General features: G+C 39.8%; 1 protein-coding gene across 2 annotated transcripts in view; it reads right to left on the reverse strand.

Moving 5' to 3' along the window:
• Positions 1 to 15227, reverse strand: part of pcca (propionyl-CoA carboxylase subunit alpha) — a 374463-nt gene extending 359236 nt beyond the window's left edge. For both annotated transcript variants that reach the window (XM_043691289.1, XM_043691290.1), the window contains exons 1-3: positions 15127 to 15227; positions 4732 to 4809; positions 2830 to 2877 (exon numbers count right to left, since the gene is read on the reverse strand). In XM_043691289.1, coding sequence (XP_043547224.1) covers positions 2830 to 2877; positions 4732 to 4809; positions 15127 to 15180 — 180 coding nt within the window. In that variant the 5' untranslated portion in view covers positions 15181 to 15227. The remainder of the gene's footprint in view (positions 1 to 2829; positions 2878 to 4731; positions 4810 to 15126) is intronic.
• Between the last annotated feature and the right edge of the window lie 393 nt (positions 15228 to 15620).

A 15620-nucleotide genomic window follows, 5' to 3' on the forward strand; every position in this document is an offset into this window, starting at 1 on the left:
TGAAAAATGTGAGGTGATACATTTTTGGAGGACTAATAGACAAAGGGTGTACATGTTGAATGGTAAGATACTAAGAAGTATAGAGCAGAGAGAACTCAGTGTACATGTCCATAAATGCTTGAAGGCAGCAGGAAAGGTGGTTAAGGATGTTAAGGCAGCATATGGGATATGTACCTGTATTAGTCAGTGCACTGAACACACCAGCAAGGAAACTATGATGGAGCTGTATATAATGTTAGATAGGCCACAGCTGGAATATTACATGCAGTTCCGGTCACCATAGGAAGGATGTGATTGCACAGAGAGAGTGCAGAGAAGATTCACCAGGCTATTGCCTGGACTGGAGTGATTCAGCTATGAAGAGATACTACATTAGCTGGGGTTGTTTTCCTTGCAGCAGAGAAGGCAAAGAAAAGGTAGACGTGCTCAAAGTTATGAGGGAGAGGGCTAACATAGATAGGAAGAAATGTGTCCCTTTAGTCAAGGGGTCAAGACTAGGGGGCACAATTTTAAGGTAAGCAGCAGAAGGTTGAAGGAGGATTTGGGGGAAAAAGGTTTTTCACCTAGTGTGTGGTGGGTATCTGGAATTCACTGCCTAAAAGGATTTTAGAGGCAGGAACGCTCAAGAAATTTAAGAAGCATTAGATGAGCGCTTGAAAGACCGTAGATCACAAAGCTCCAGGCCAAGTGCTGGAATATGGGATTGGCATAGATAAATGCTTGGTAACCAGCACAGACCTATGAGCCAAATGGCCTTTCGCCATATTGTAAAAGCTCTATGACCCTATGACTCTCTAACCCATAATTTCAAGTGTAAGTAGGGATGGCCTTCAAACATCAATTTGCTAATGACCCTCCACGTCCTTTCAAACAAGAAAGAAGCAAAAAGATAGAAAGCAGCAATGGATTTTAAGGAGTAAATTTCAGAATTCAGGATCCAGGCTACGGAATGCACAGATTTCTATGGGAAAGCAATGATAACTGTGAATCTTCAAGATGACAGAATTACAGGAGCACAGAAATCTCGTAGGGTTGTAGAGTTAGAGGTGGTTATGGAGATGGGTAGGCTAAGACTGTGGAAGGAGAAAGTGAGGTCTGCAGATGCTGGAGATAAGAGATGGAAATGTGTTGCTGGAAAAGCGCAGCAGGTCAGGCAGCATCTAGGGAACAGGAGAATCGACGTTTCGGGCATTAGCCCTTCTCCAAGACTGTGGAAGGATTTGAAAACAAGGTTGAGAATTTTAAAATCAAAAGGTTGCTGGCCTTAGAATTAAAAGAAGCATGCAATTATAGCAATCATGAGGTCAAATAAAGATTGTTTCAAGGCAGCTAAACAGTTTGATAAAACAAAATTGGATACCCAGCCATAAAGGTTAACAAATATTTGTTTCCCAAACCAGCAAGCGATACAACAAATCGCCACGGTGCACAAAGTGTTAAGGTTAACCACGAGTCACATGTTAGAACAATTTTCATGCAGTTCCCTCAAATAATTCTTTATTGCCTCTTCTCTTTCAGTTTTATCACTAGTGATCTTTGATATTCTTTTTCTTATTATCTGTTCTGTTCAGGATGTCATCCAATTCAGTTTAACTCAAATTCACAGTGTGTATATAACTACACAATAAAACAGAAGAACATTCAGAACCCTGAGTATTTTAACTGTTTTTATTTTAACCACTACTCTGCCAAAATTCTGAAAAATCCGCATGAACATTTCCAAGTTGCAACAAGAATTAACTAAGAATTAATATAATGTGGCTGAAGTGCAAGGCTAATCCTTTAATCACATCTTCATTTTTTTTCCATAACAACCAGGAGCACATATTAGAAACTAGAATGGTATTATGCCGTGACCTTCTGTGCAGTAAAACTAATAGGTGAAAAATCCTGGCTGTACGATTTCCAAGTGCTTCCTAATGTTCTCAGCAGACCACGTTCTGAATAAGGCAAACGTGTACTTCTTAGAGTTAAACTAAGGAAAAAAAGAACAATTTACTCCACCTTAAAAAAAAAGATCTTAACATGTAAATGCAATTAAATATGCTCTGCTGAAATATCTCCCTTTCTGGTGGAAGTTTTATCTGTAATTTAAATTCCATTGACTTTTTTTCAAAAATGTTAATTTAATTGCCAATTTGAATTGTCTCAAGCTGCATCCGTGTTATACTGTGTCAAATATTGCTGGTCTTCATCGCCAGGTCCCAGTCATTTCCATACAACATTAAACCAGCCCTCCAGCCTGCCCCTGGGAAATCGGCTACCTCCTGGATGAAACATGCATTCTCAAAGTAGTGACTATACTTACTCCCATGGCCATGTCACTTCAAACTTGTTCTTGAGCAAATTTGGAAGTCATATTTCCCACTGTTGACCATAGTGTTACTCAAGAACATTCCCTAATATTGACACAACAACTTAATAAGGAGAGATACTTTACATTCTGTTACCAACAAAACGTCATTATTTTTCAGAAAATAAACATTTATTTTCTTTCTTTTTTTAGGGAGCAAACAGGTTCCTCTGAGAGGGAGATGAGTGAAATTGGTTTTGACACAGTGAATTATAATCTGACATAATGTGCCTGAAAGGGTGGTGGAAGCAGTTTCAGACAATTTTCAAAACGAGAATATGCATTTGAAAAGTGGATAGTTACAGATTATGGGGAAAGAGCAATGGAATGGGACTACTGGACAATTATTTCACAGGCAAATTGAGCCAAATGGAGTCCTTCCATCCTGTGGAGTTCTATCACTCGAAAAGAGACCCTCTTTAAACACATGCATTCCTCAGACTTAATTGAACTAAAGTACACAGAAAACAGCTTACCCGGCAGGCAATTTCTCCTCTGTTTGCAACAAGGATTTTGTCAAATGTCTGAGGGGAAAGACAAACATCAAAAAGAAAGTAGTTTAATGATGAACAAATCGGGTTCATTCACTGCTATAAAATTAACCTTAATATTGAATATAGGAAAATTCACCACTTCGTCTAATATTCTCCCATCCCTTCTTGGCCATAACCCATGGGCTCTGACTTCCCTTGTGTAACTGATCAGAGGAGACACTGCTCAGGGTTTTATTAAGCCTTTTCCTAACCACTAGATAGATTAAATGGCATGAATCCATCTGGTTCCCCCTTTTTCGGGCAGGGGTGGGGAGCTTAAGGTGCTTGGGCAAAGTATAATCTCCCTATGAACAAGCTAACACTGAACAAATCTGGCCCTATGCTAATTTTCATAATTCGAGTTTTCCTTCAAATTACCTCTTATATCTGAATTCCCTACCTTTATGGATCCATCTGCACACTTATCTGGCTCTCTACACCTCCAACACCAACCCTTACCAAAATAGATCACTTCTCGCAGCGAAACTGCAACTGTACCTTTTTACTCTGCGAACCTATGTTCTCTACCAACTCTCTCTATTCTTGCTCAATTTGCCATGCACCCTCCCCTCCTTAATCTGGTAGCTGTAAATTCAAATAATGAATTTGTAATGAGAGCCAAATCATTTTCAGAAACATGTGACAACAAAAATCCCAATATTTGGATTTATTAATGACTACGTTATATTCATGGTCCTTAGTGTTAATAAAACATAGGAGCAGAAATAGACCATCAAACCTATACAGTCTGTTGTGCCATTCAATTTGATCATGGCTGATCTGATAATCCACTTTCCTGCCTTTTCCCCATAACCTTTGACTCCCTTTACTGAGTAAAAATCTATCTATCTCAGCCTTGAATATACTGAATGACCCAGCAATAACAGCCCTTTGTGGTAAAGAATCCCACAGATTCATAACCCTCAGAGAAGAAATTCCTTCACATCGCTGTCTTAAGTGTGCAATCCTTTATTCTGAGATTATGCCCTCTGGTCCGAGATTCATCCACAAGGTGAAACAACCTTTCCATATCTGCAAGCCCTCCAAGAATCTGACAGGTTTAAATATGGTCACCTCTCATTCTTCAAGATTCTAATGAGTACAGGCCCAATCTACACAACACTTCCTCATGAAATAATCCCTACATACTTAAGAGTCATAGAGATGTACAGCATGGAAACAGACCCTTCGATCCAACTTGTCCATGCTGACCAGATATCCCAAGCCAATCTAGTCCCACGTGCCAGCATTTGGTCCATATCCCTCCAAACCCTTCCCAATCATATACCCATCCAGGTGCCTTTTAAATGTTGCAATTGTACCAGTCTCTACCACTTCCTCTGACAGCTCATTCCATAGATGTACCATCCTCTGCATGAAAAGGTTGCCCCTTAGGTCTCTTTTATATCATTCCCCTCTCACCCTAAACCTATGCCTTCTAGTTCTGGACTCCCCCACACCATGGAAAAGACTCTGTCTATTTATCCTATCCATGCCATTCATGATTTTATAAACCTCTATAAGGTCACCGCTCAGCCTCCGAGATTTTACCTTGCTAACCAGTCTCCCATGGAGAACCTTATTGAATGCCTTACTGAAGTCCATATAGATCACATCTACCGCTCTGCCCTCATTAATCCTCTTTGTTACTTCTTCAAAAAAAAACTCAATCTAGTTTGTCAGACACGATTTCCCACGCACAAAGTCATGTTGACTATCCCTAATCAGTCCTTGCCTTTCCAAATACATGTACATTCTTGCCCAGTGCTGATCTCTCCGAAGTGGAAACATTTTTTCTACATTGATCCCATCAAACCTTTAAGATCGCTACCAAGCAGAACTTACTGGTTCATTTAGATCCGAAACAGTGGAGTACAACACACGAGAGACAGCAAAACTGCACCTGGAGTGGGATGATGCATGCTAGACGAACAAACAAAAAAACACTTGATTAGAACACTGAAACATTGAAATCTGGGTAACATTCACTGTCATATTCAACAGCAACAACTTGCATTTACATACAGTCTTTAATGTAGCAAAGTATCCCAAGATGCTTCACAGGGAAGATGAAACAGCACATGACAATGAAGGGAGACATTTTATGGAGTGTGTTAAAGGAGAAAACAACATGATAGTATGGTTTCGGGAATCAGAATAAATTATGGGACATAGGAACAGGAGAATTCTGGATCAGTGGTGCTGGAAGAGCACAGCAATTCAGGCAGCATCCGAGGACAGGCAAAATCGACGTTTCGGGCAAAAGCCCTTCATCAGGAACAGGAGAAGGCTATTCAGCACCTTGGCCCTTCACAATAAATCTTGACTAATTTGTACTTAACTCCATCAATACCATTATCTAAAAATCTAGCGAACATTTTCAACACCTCAAGCCTGCTCAGCCATTCATTGAGATCACAGCTAATCTGTTTGTAGCCTCACAACCACATTACCACCTACTCCTAATAACCTTCCACCCTTTTGCTCATCAGGATTTCATCTATATCTGCCTTAAAAATATTCAAGGATTCTCCTTCCAATACCTTTTCAGGAAGAGAGTTCCAAAGATTTACAAGCCTCAGAGAAAAAAATTTAGCTTGTCCTTTTTAAACAATGACCCCTAGATAATGCCATATAAGGAGACACCCTCTCTACACACATCCTATCAAGGCTCCTCAGGATCTTATATGTTTCAATGAAATTGTCTCTTGCTGTTCTAAACTCCAGCAGATACAAGCCTCATCTTCTAACCTTTAATCATAAGGCAACATTTCCCCGTTCTAAGTCCAGTTAACCTCCAAATCATCTAAATGCTTCCTTTGATAAGGTGACCAATACTGTGAATAATACTTCAGATGAGCTCTTGTCAAAGTCCTAAAATGAAACAAAACATACTTAGTTTAGTTTTCAATTTCCTTTGTCATGAGTGACACCATTTTGTTAGTTAGTTTTCTTAATTACTTGCTGTACCTGCATACTAGTCTTGTGTGATTCATACACTTGAAACCCTCTGCATCTCGGAGCTCTGAAACATTTTACCACTTTGATCATGTGCTTATTTTTTATTCTTTGATAAAATAAACAATTTCACATTTTCCACATTATATTCCATTTGTCACATCTTTGCCGACTTGCTTAACCTACAGCTTCCTTACATCCTCTTCACAACTTACTTCTCTACTTACATTTGTCTCATCAGCAAATTTGGCAACCATACTTCCATCCACTCATACAGTCACATGTAAATTGTAAACGGTTGAGGATCTAACACTGATCCCAGGAATACACTCTCTATATCTTGCCAACCTTAAAAAGACCCATTTCGGCCCACTCTCTGCTTCCTAATCAAGGAATAATAGAATTCTTACAGAGCAGAAAGAGGCCAATCAGCCCATCGAGTCCACACTGACTGTCTGAAAAGTATCCCACCTAAAGTCAGTCTCCTATCCTATCCCTGTAACCCCATGTTTACCACGGCTAATCCATTTAGTCTCCACATCTCTGGACACAATGGCAAAATTAACATGACCAATCCACCTCACCTGCACATCTTTGAATTGGGGGAGGAAACTGGAGCACCCAACAGAAACCCACAGAGACATAGGGAGAACGTGGAAATGCCAAACTGACAGTTATCCAAGGCTGAAGTGAACCCAGATCCCTGGTATTATGAAGAAGCAGTGCAAGCTAATTTCCTAATCGTGCAAAAATGCTACACTCTGCATCATGAGCTTTTATTTTCTCCAACAACTTTTTTGGAAACCTATGTACAGTGCATCTATTGGTGTTCCCTTTACCCACACCACATTACCTCCTCAAAGAAGTCCAACAGATTGGTCAAATGTGTTTCCACTTCACAAAGCAAACCTGACTTTGCCTGATGATCTTAACTTTATCCAAGTGCCTTGCTTTAACATCTTTAATGATAGCTTTTAATATTTCTCTATGACAGATGATAAGCTAACTGCCAATTCCTGCTTTCTCTCCCCTTTTGAATAAAGAAGTTTCATTCACTATTGTTCAATCTAATAGGACCGACTTCAAACCAAGGAGGTTTTAGCATCAACTAATTCTTTTAAGACCCAAGATGAAGTCCATCAGGACCTGGGCATTTGTTACCTCATTGGTGATTTTGATTTTCCTGAGTTCTTCCTTCAATTCCATTTCCTGATGTACTACCAGTACTGCAATGTTACTTGAAGACCTGGTGAAGACCTGTTCATTTCATCTACCATTTTATTACTATTCACTTCCAGGGTCATCCTACTTTGCTTTGAAATTTTCAATTGACACCCTTACCCATCATCCCACTTTCAGCATCAACAGCTTTTTTTATTGACAGGGGGTAATGGGTAGCAGTGATGGAGAGTTGCAGATATCCATGACTCTGTGTGAAAAATGTTTCCAGACTTCACTCCTGAATGCCCTCTCTCTACTTTTATGGCCATATCTCTTTGTTCTGAACTCGTTAACCATAGGAAATCGTTTTTCTCCATCTAACTCATTAAATATCAAAAAATCTGCACCTGGGTCACCCTAGAAGTTGTATCCTTCTGATATCTGAAATGGCTGACACGCAGTCACCTCAATCCTCTGCACTCCGTGCTATCCTTAGCTCCTTTGCCCATGTCCCCTCTCCTGTCCTATTTAATTTCATGTGGTTCTAAATAGTTGGTGAATTTCAACCAACTACAAGTTAATTGTAAGAGATCTTGTAACACTCTAAGCAGTGTCTGTGCAACTGAGTCAGAAGCTCTAGGTTCAAGTCCAAACCCAGAACTTGACGGCCAAGGATTGCAAAGCCTAATAGATTCAGTTTAATCTGCAAATCCTTACAATGCATGGAAATGATAGGAGGAAGGAATGGGAGAAATTCCTGGTAGGTCATGTGATGAAATGAATATTGAAGCCTTTACCATCCTTATCCATAGCTCCGGACCACAGTATGTTCATGCTGCCATAGCAACTTGGACTCTGAGCTAACGGTAACGTATTACCACATGTTCAGTGCTGGAGTAAATTTTACATTCATCCTGTTTTGTTTCTCTCACTATGCTCTGAATCTTTTGCAAATGTGAATGCAAACGTGACTCCGGGCATCAAAACTACAACATACGGTTCAAAAACTAGATAATTACACAAAATCTTTGGTGAGAACATATCTGGAGTATTGCACAGAGATTTAATCTCCTTCTGTGATAAAGGATATCCTTGAGTTAGAAGGGATGCAATAAAAGTTCACAAAACTAATTCCTGGGCTGGGATGACAGGATTATCCCACAAGTAGAATGGGAATAGATTCTCTAATGTCTACAAATATAAGAGGCGATTGCAATAAAACATATAAGTTTCTTAGAAGATTTGGCAGAATAAGCAGATGTTCCCTAGCTGTCAAATTAATTTTGTCATAGCTAAGTTTGATATTTTGCTGTTAAAAATGGTCATATACAACTTTGAAATGGAGTGGAGCAGCATGGGGATCTAAGGAACAAAAACATTAAGTCTTGTTGTTCACTGGAAGTGTGTATTTTTGGAGAACGTCACTGTAACCTATTTTTGTAAATGGCAGAAAGGACCAACTGTGTGTGCACAGTAGAAGGTGCATACCTAGTGCATGTTTACTCCACGATAACTGCAGATAAGTGAACACTGGAGTCACAAGGGGCAAAAAGGTATACAGTGAGAATCATGTGAATAGGTGATTTCACAAAGAGGTGGACACAGGAACGGCACAAAGTGGCAAAACTGTTTAATAAGATCATTAGTAAAATAAACCAAGCTCTCAGGTTATTTCTGAAGGGAAAAAGTTGGTAGGCGGGGCTGCTTTGCTAAACTTCTATTGAACCTTATTAAGACTACACCTGGGGAACAGTACAGTGCTGGTCACCATATTACAAGGATATAGAATCACTCAAAAGATGTTACAAAGATGACACCTAAACTGTAAGGTTATAGGTAATAGGAAAGGATTAACAATCTGGGTCTCTTTTCAAGAAGAAAGGAGGCTACAAGTGACCTAATAGAGATGTCTAAGTTTTTGAAAGGTTTTGATATAATGGATGAAGACAGTGTGTGTTTGCACTTGTGGAAAAAAGCAAATTGGGGACTATTAATAGAAGAGAATCATCAAAAGATTAGTGAAGAAAATCAAAGAAAAATATTTGACCCAGTAAGCAGTTAAAATGTGGTCCTTGCTCCCACAGGGTGCACTAAAGGAAAATAGTGTAAATGCACTTATGGAGAAACCAGATTAAAGTACGAAATTCAAGTAGAGCATAAATGCACACTGATTCTCGTACTGAATGATGTGTTTCTATACTGTATCTTTTATATCCATGTTAGGTAAAATTAAGAGACCTATTCTCAGGATTCAGGATTGACTGCTCAGGAATGAGCAGATGAGCAATTTCAAAACTCAAATGGTTGTGAATCTTCAGTATTGTCTACTTCACAGAGACTTGGATGCTCAATTCTTGTGTGTATTCAAGATAGAGATCAATAAAATTTTGAGCAGCTGAATAGAGCATGAAAGAGGAGTTGGTCTACTGGTTCATCCAGAGTCTTGCTGAATAACCAAGTAAACTCAAGGGGATTTATGGCCTCCCACTCCCACAGCTTATGTTCTGAAATTAAGACCCTGTCTGCCTCTCAGGCAAACACATAAAAAAAGTTCCCACAACACAATTCAAAGAAGAGCAAGGAGATATCCCTGATACCACAGCCAAAATTTATCTCTCAACTAACATGGAAAAACAGATTGATCTGGTAATTTATTTCATGGTTACAGCATGTTGGCACAACTTGGCTGCCACATTTCACATATACAACGGTAACATTAAAAGCAGCCAATAAGCTATGAGGTGCTTTAGGCTGCTTTGAGATCATGCAACTCAGCACCTCCAAAACAGCGGCACTCGTCCAGTACAACTGTCAACCATATCTATGAGTAATAAAGCCCACTACACTGCCAGGAGCAGTTGCAGTTCTGGGGCATGCAGTTCTATGTTCACTTGTTATCTTTGCTTCCTGCAAACTGCAAGTTATGCTCCATCAGGAATGCACGTAGCCAGGAATCTAATAGTTATCCCATTTGCTTTATTTGGCTTACTGGGGTTAATAGTTTTATTCTGCACTTTCTAATTCTCTTTGAAATTGCACACATTACCACCCGCAAACACACAGCAGAAGCTTAAAGACAAAAGCTACTTTTATATTTACTTTCAAATGGTGATAGGAAGCACTAGAAGTAGCAATAAAATTACAATACATTCAAAAAACACATTGGAGATATCCATAATTAGCCATGGGGAGAAATGCCTACTGATCTCATTCAGTTAAATTAATCTGTTAATAAGACAAGCAAAAATGAACACATTCTGTGACTTCTGCACTTCTCCCCTCCTAACTCAAGCTTTAAATGTCATCGAGATCTTCAGAATCTTGTTCTGGACAACAGTTCCCAAAAAGAAATCCTCTTTTGGGATCAAATGCAACAAAGCTTAAATTCTAGGCTAGCCTACCACCCTACCCTCAGTGATCTCATACCAAAAATATGTTCAACAGCTCCAGGCATATAAATCAGATTCAAAATAAGAGTTAATGCACAAAGTATATATCTTTGCTGATTCAATTTTGACCATCATATAAGCAATTCCCACGTCTACACTGAATGTCAAGTCAGAAAAATGAAATATACCACATCATTCTGAGTTTTAAAATAACATCACATATTAATTAAAGCAAACCACTGAAATCTTAGATAATGTGAACAAAGTCACAGTGACAAACAATTTGGAATATCATTAGATACTTTACATGCTAATACAAAACCCAAAACATAAAACAATTCCCACAAATGGTACAGCAACCTCAAATTACCAGCCACAATCAGCCAGCCAAGTGTAATCGATCCCACACTGAGATTTGCCAACTCTGGATGGATGCATTCTCAAAAACTTAATTATAAGACCTCCCAGAACAAACCACCCTTTCTAGTCAAAGAGCTTCTTGTTTCAGCTCCACTGTATTTATAACTACAGCAATCAAAGAAAATGAACAAAAGCCCTATGATTCTTCACCCAATATTGGCCATAGCAGTAGCCATAAAACTATACAGCATAGCAACCACAAATTATGTTTATTGTTTACTCCATATATGAAATCAGTCTCGAAATGTCTTAGGCATTTCAGCCTGCCATTACCTCTTACAAGTTTACTCATTTTGTCATTAGCAGGCTCAAGTGCCACACTTTTCGACTCAAGGTAACATGCAACAGTTTGCTTCGCAACTAAGCCCTTTCTGTACTCAAATCAGTAGCAGGGCTTTCCCCATTTTATCTCAATTCTTTCCCCTCCTAAAGACATAGACTACCCAGGGTCCAAACAGTGCAACATTTTAAATTGCGTGTCTCAACAGGGAGTATCAATCAGCTATTTGGGCAGGAGATCAAAAGCATCACAGTCAACCCCAATTCTGTCCTGATTTTTCATTGGTATGTCGTAGTTACCCAGTGATAGAAGTCCACTTGGACAACAATGATTAAGAGCCAGAACCATTCCTGGGGACATTGATATTCACTGAACCATCTCTACTGCCTGAATTATATTGGCACAGAGAACAATGCTGGTCTCTATGACTCAGTTAAGCCCATGAATCAAAGAGATACTCAAAAATTCAGTCATTTCAATTACAAACAAACCATGCTGGCAATCAAAGATTGCACCAGTCTGAAGAGGTAAGGTACAAAGGTGCACATCTCACGGACAACAGAAGACAATACGCAGACCTAAAACTTTATTGATGTGCAGAGAAGGGGAACCTGTTAATAAACATGTGAGACTTGGGTCCCTGAAATTGCCTTGTTAAGATCATCAAGATGAAAGTTTCAGATTATAGTAAATGCTTTGTTCCATCCCATCTATGATAAACTACTATCTGAACTGCATGCCACCAGTTGTTATTTTTATTGTTTTGAAAATAAAACATGGAAACAAAACTATATTTCTAACCTACAGGACTGTATAAAGCAGCTCCATTATCAACACTCACTTATTGCAAAAATAAAGGTGAATTTCAGGATATTTATTTTTGTAAAAATTTTATCATGACACTGTTCCTTTCTCCTGGTTCAATAAACAATCATAAAATAATATCAACAATGCTATTGTACTTTCCATGTAGGAAAAGTACCATAAGTAAGAATACCACTCTTAATCAACTTGCATTTGTTAGATATTAGAAAACAAATGTCTGCTTAACTGTTAAATGAATATCTTGATCATGAACAGCAACATTAATTTTCCACTTCACAAACAAATTTGGAATCAGGCATGTAATAAATCACTCATTGTCATAGAGCTGTACAACATGGAAACAGACCCTTTGGTCCAAATCATCCATGCCAATCCGATACCCTGAATTAATCTAGTCCCATTTGTCAGCATTTGGCCCATATCCCTCTAAAACATGTGTCTTATTCACATACCCATCCACAGGCCTTATAAGTGTTGTAATTGTACCAGCCTCCACCACTTCCTCTGGCAGCTTGGTCCATATACACACCACCCGCTACTTGAAAAGGTTGCCCCTTAGATCAGTTTTAAATCTTTCCCTTCTCACCTTGAATCTATGCCTTTAATTTTGAACACCCCACCCTGGGGAAAATACCCTGACTATCCACCCTATCCATGCCCCTCATGATTTTATAAACTTCTATTTGGCCTCCATAACTCAAAGCCTCAAACCTGGCAACAGTCTTGTAAATCATATCTGAACCCTTTCAAGTTTCACCACATCCTTCTTACAGCAGGGAAACCAGAATTGCACACAGTATTCCAAAAGTGGCCTAACCAATGTCCTGTACACGATTTATATTATCAGGAATTACTTTTGTTCTGTTAAAAATAAACACCTTAAAGATATGGTGCAACAGAAGATTGAGGACACTGAAGATTGAGTACATAATTGGAAAAGCTGCAGAGACAAAAGATATCTTCCAGATATGCCACATCAGACAAAACATATCCACGTCCAACAACAATCAAGATGCCTTAAACCCACATGAATACGTGAAGCCTTTTTGAAGAAAAATGTACATATATACTGCTTTCACAACCTCAATATATCTCAAAATGCTTCACAGCCAAATAAAACATTTGAACTGTAGTCACTATTGGAATGCAAGAAATGCATCAAACAAATACCTACAAAAAGCAAAGTGATAATTTTTTTTTCTTTTTCGTGGAGTTAGATGAAGTCCAGCACCTAGTCACCCTGAACATTAGATGAAAATACTCTTAAGTTTCTTTGAAATAGTGTCCTTGATATTATTTACATCCACCTGAGAGAGAAGAAAAGGGACAATGGTGGAACTTCTCATTTGATTTCTGGCAACTACAACAGTACAACACTCCCTCAGTACAGCCCAGGGAATGCCGTACTCAGGTCTCCATAGCAAAAAGAAAGCCGTAATCTTCAGACTGAGGAGTGAGAGAGTAACCCATTGAGTCATAGGCAGACAAACTTGCAATTGTAGAATGTCTTTCATGACCTCGATGTCCCAAAACATTATATAGCCAATTGAAAACTTGGTTGAGGTACAGTCACTGCTGTAACGTAGGAAATGGAGCAGCTTACTTCCACACAGCAAGCTACCACAAATAGCTTTGTAATAATGACTGTATAATCTGATTTTTTGTGATGCTATTATCGGGGACAAATAAAACAGAGCATCATTGAAATAATGGAAGCTTTTAAGTCCACCAGAGGGAGCATACAGGGCCTTGGTTTAATATTTTGTTTCCAAAATGGCACTTCTGACTGTGCAACACTCCCAGATGACCTGTCATTTAACAATTTCAAAACTAGGGTCTTTCTACAACCAGTGCCCACAGAACTATACCTACATCCACCAGTTTAACATCAATGAAGAGATTCAGCAAAACAAGCACTACTTTCCAAAAAAGTTGGAAACGTTCTCTCGATGAAAACAGATATAGACAACGAAGGTCATCACCTCTGATGTCCCAGCTCCATCTTCAAATAACTGAGGAAAAAGTATTCAAGGAGCAGCAATTTAAACTCAAGACCATGATCATGGTTTATTGGGCAGCAGCGATCCTTGTGCTCCTAATTGCTTCAGAGACTTGGACAACCTACAGCAGGCACCTTGAAGTATTAGAAAAGTCACATGAACAGTGCCTTTGCGAGATCGTGCATAAATCCCTCATTCCTGGTAGGAAGAAACACAGTAGAACAACAGTGCTTTCTCCCAAACCAATATCAAAGTGATCATCACTCAAAACTAACTCCCCCAAATAAATGTACCTAACGAAGGAGCAATGTTCTGAAAGCTTGTACTTGCAAATAAACACGTTGGACTATAACCTGGTGTTGTGTGATATTTAGCGAGGTCAAACAAGTCTGCCAACTCACATGAGACACTATTTGTGACAGACCAAAACAGTGAAGGTTCAACCAGGACGGCACTGAACTCATTAAGAGACTTTGTCACTAACTTGCAGGGTTGAAGTTGAGGAGTTGGAGGCAGTTACACTAATCTCTGAACAACCTGCCTATCAGAGCCTTCCAGCACCATTTGGCTGGCATCTCACAGAGACTGCAGATACTTCTCAGATCACAGCAAATACAAGTGGATTCTCAATCCGGCAGGACTGCTGAAGCAGAAATTACTGGGAGTGTTAACTTGGATTCTGGCCTCTAGTGTCTGAAGTGAGACTTGGAACTCACAGCCTTCAGAAACAAAAACAGAAATTGCTGTTAAAACTCAGCAGGTCTGGCAGCCTCTGCTAAGAGAAGGCAGGGTTACCGTTTCGGATCCAGTGACCCTTCCTCGGTTTTGAGCAGGACCCCAAACATTAGCTCTGCTTTCTGTTCACAGAGGCTGCCAGATCTGCTGAGTTTTTGCAGCAATTTCTGTTTTGGTTTCCGATTTCTAGTATTCTTTCGGTCAATACAGCTTCACGAGTGTGTGTCACCTTACAGAGCGGCAGGTTATAAAATAAACGGAATTAGTGAAGGGAAGTACATCTTTGCTGACTGTCACTGGTGCAAATAGTCAAAGGTCATTGCCCTGATGCGGGCCCGCTTCGTCCCATTGAAGTCGGCGCCCGATCGCCGGTGACCCCCCCGGGGAATAAAGCCGGTCAGTGGGTGAATCCACAGTTCAGTCCCCCGCCCGCCCCTGCCGTTTATAATCTCCGGGTTTCGAAACCGCTCACCTTCAATGTGAGTATTGCCAACCGCACAGCAGCACTGACTCTGGGAGCCGCCATCTTCCTGCGACCTTTCACCACAATGGAGGGGCGGGACCCGGCCAGCAGCCAATCAGCACTCATGAAACTCAAGCCTAGTGACGCAATAGCTCCAGCCCTACTCTTTGGGAAAGGCAATTTGTGGGAATCAGAATTGACCAAGTCAACTCAGCCATAAAGCTGAATGTTTCTTTTTAACAGTCTGGGCTTGCTCTATTCAATTTCACTCTGATGATTAGTGGGTTTCAATCTGCTCCAACTTTTTTCCCCAAAGCAGCTGTGGTTCAGTTTGCGGCCCTCACACCTTTGGCTCTAAGTTTCATGCTTTTTTTTTTCAGTTCTCTTCCTCGTGAGGGTCTGATTCGCAATTGACACGTACACCTTGTGAAAATCAAGGAGACGGGTTCCAAATGACCACAGCCAGAACAGGGATCGAAACTTGTGTTGTTAGACACCAAGCT

The sequence above is a fragment of the Chiloscyllium plagiosum genome, chromosome 6 (assembly GCF_004010195.1).
Source record: "Chiloscyllium plagiosum isolate BGI_BamShark_2017 chromosome 6, ASM401019v2, whole genome shotgun sequence".
NCBI lineage: Eukaryota > Metazoa > Chordata > Chondrichthyes > Orectolobiformes > Hemiscylliidae > Chiloscyllium > Chiloscyllium plagiosum.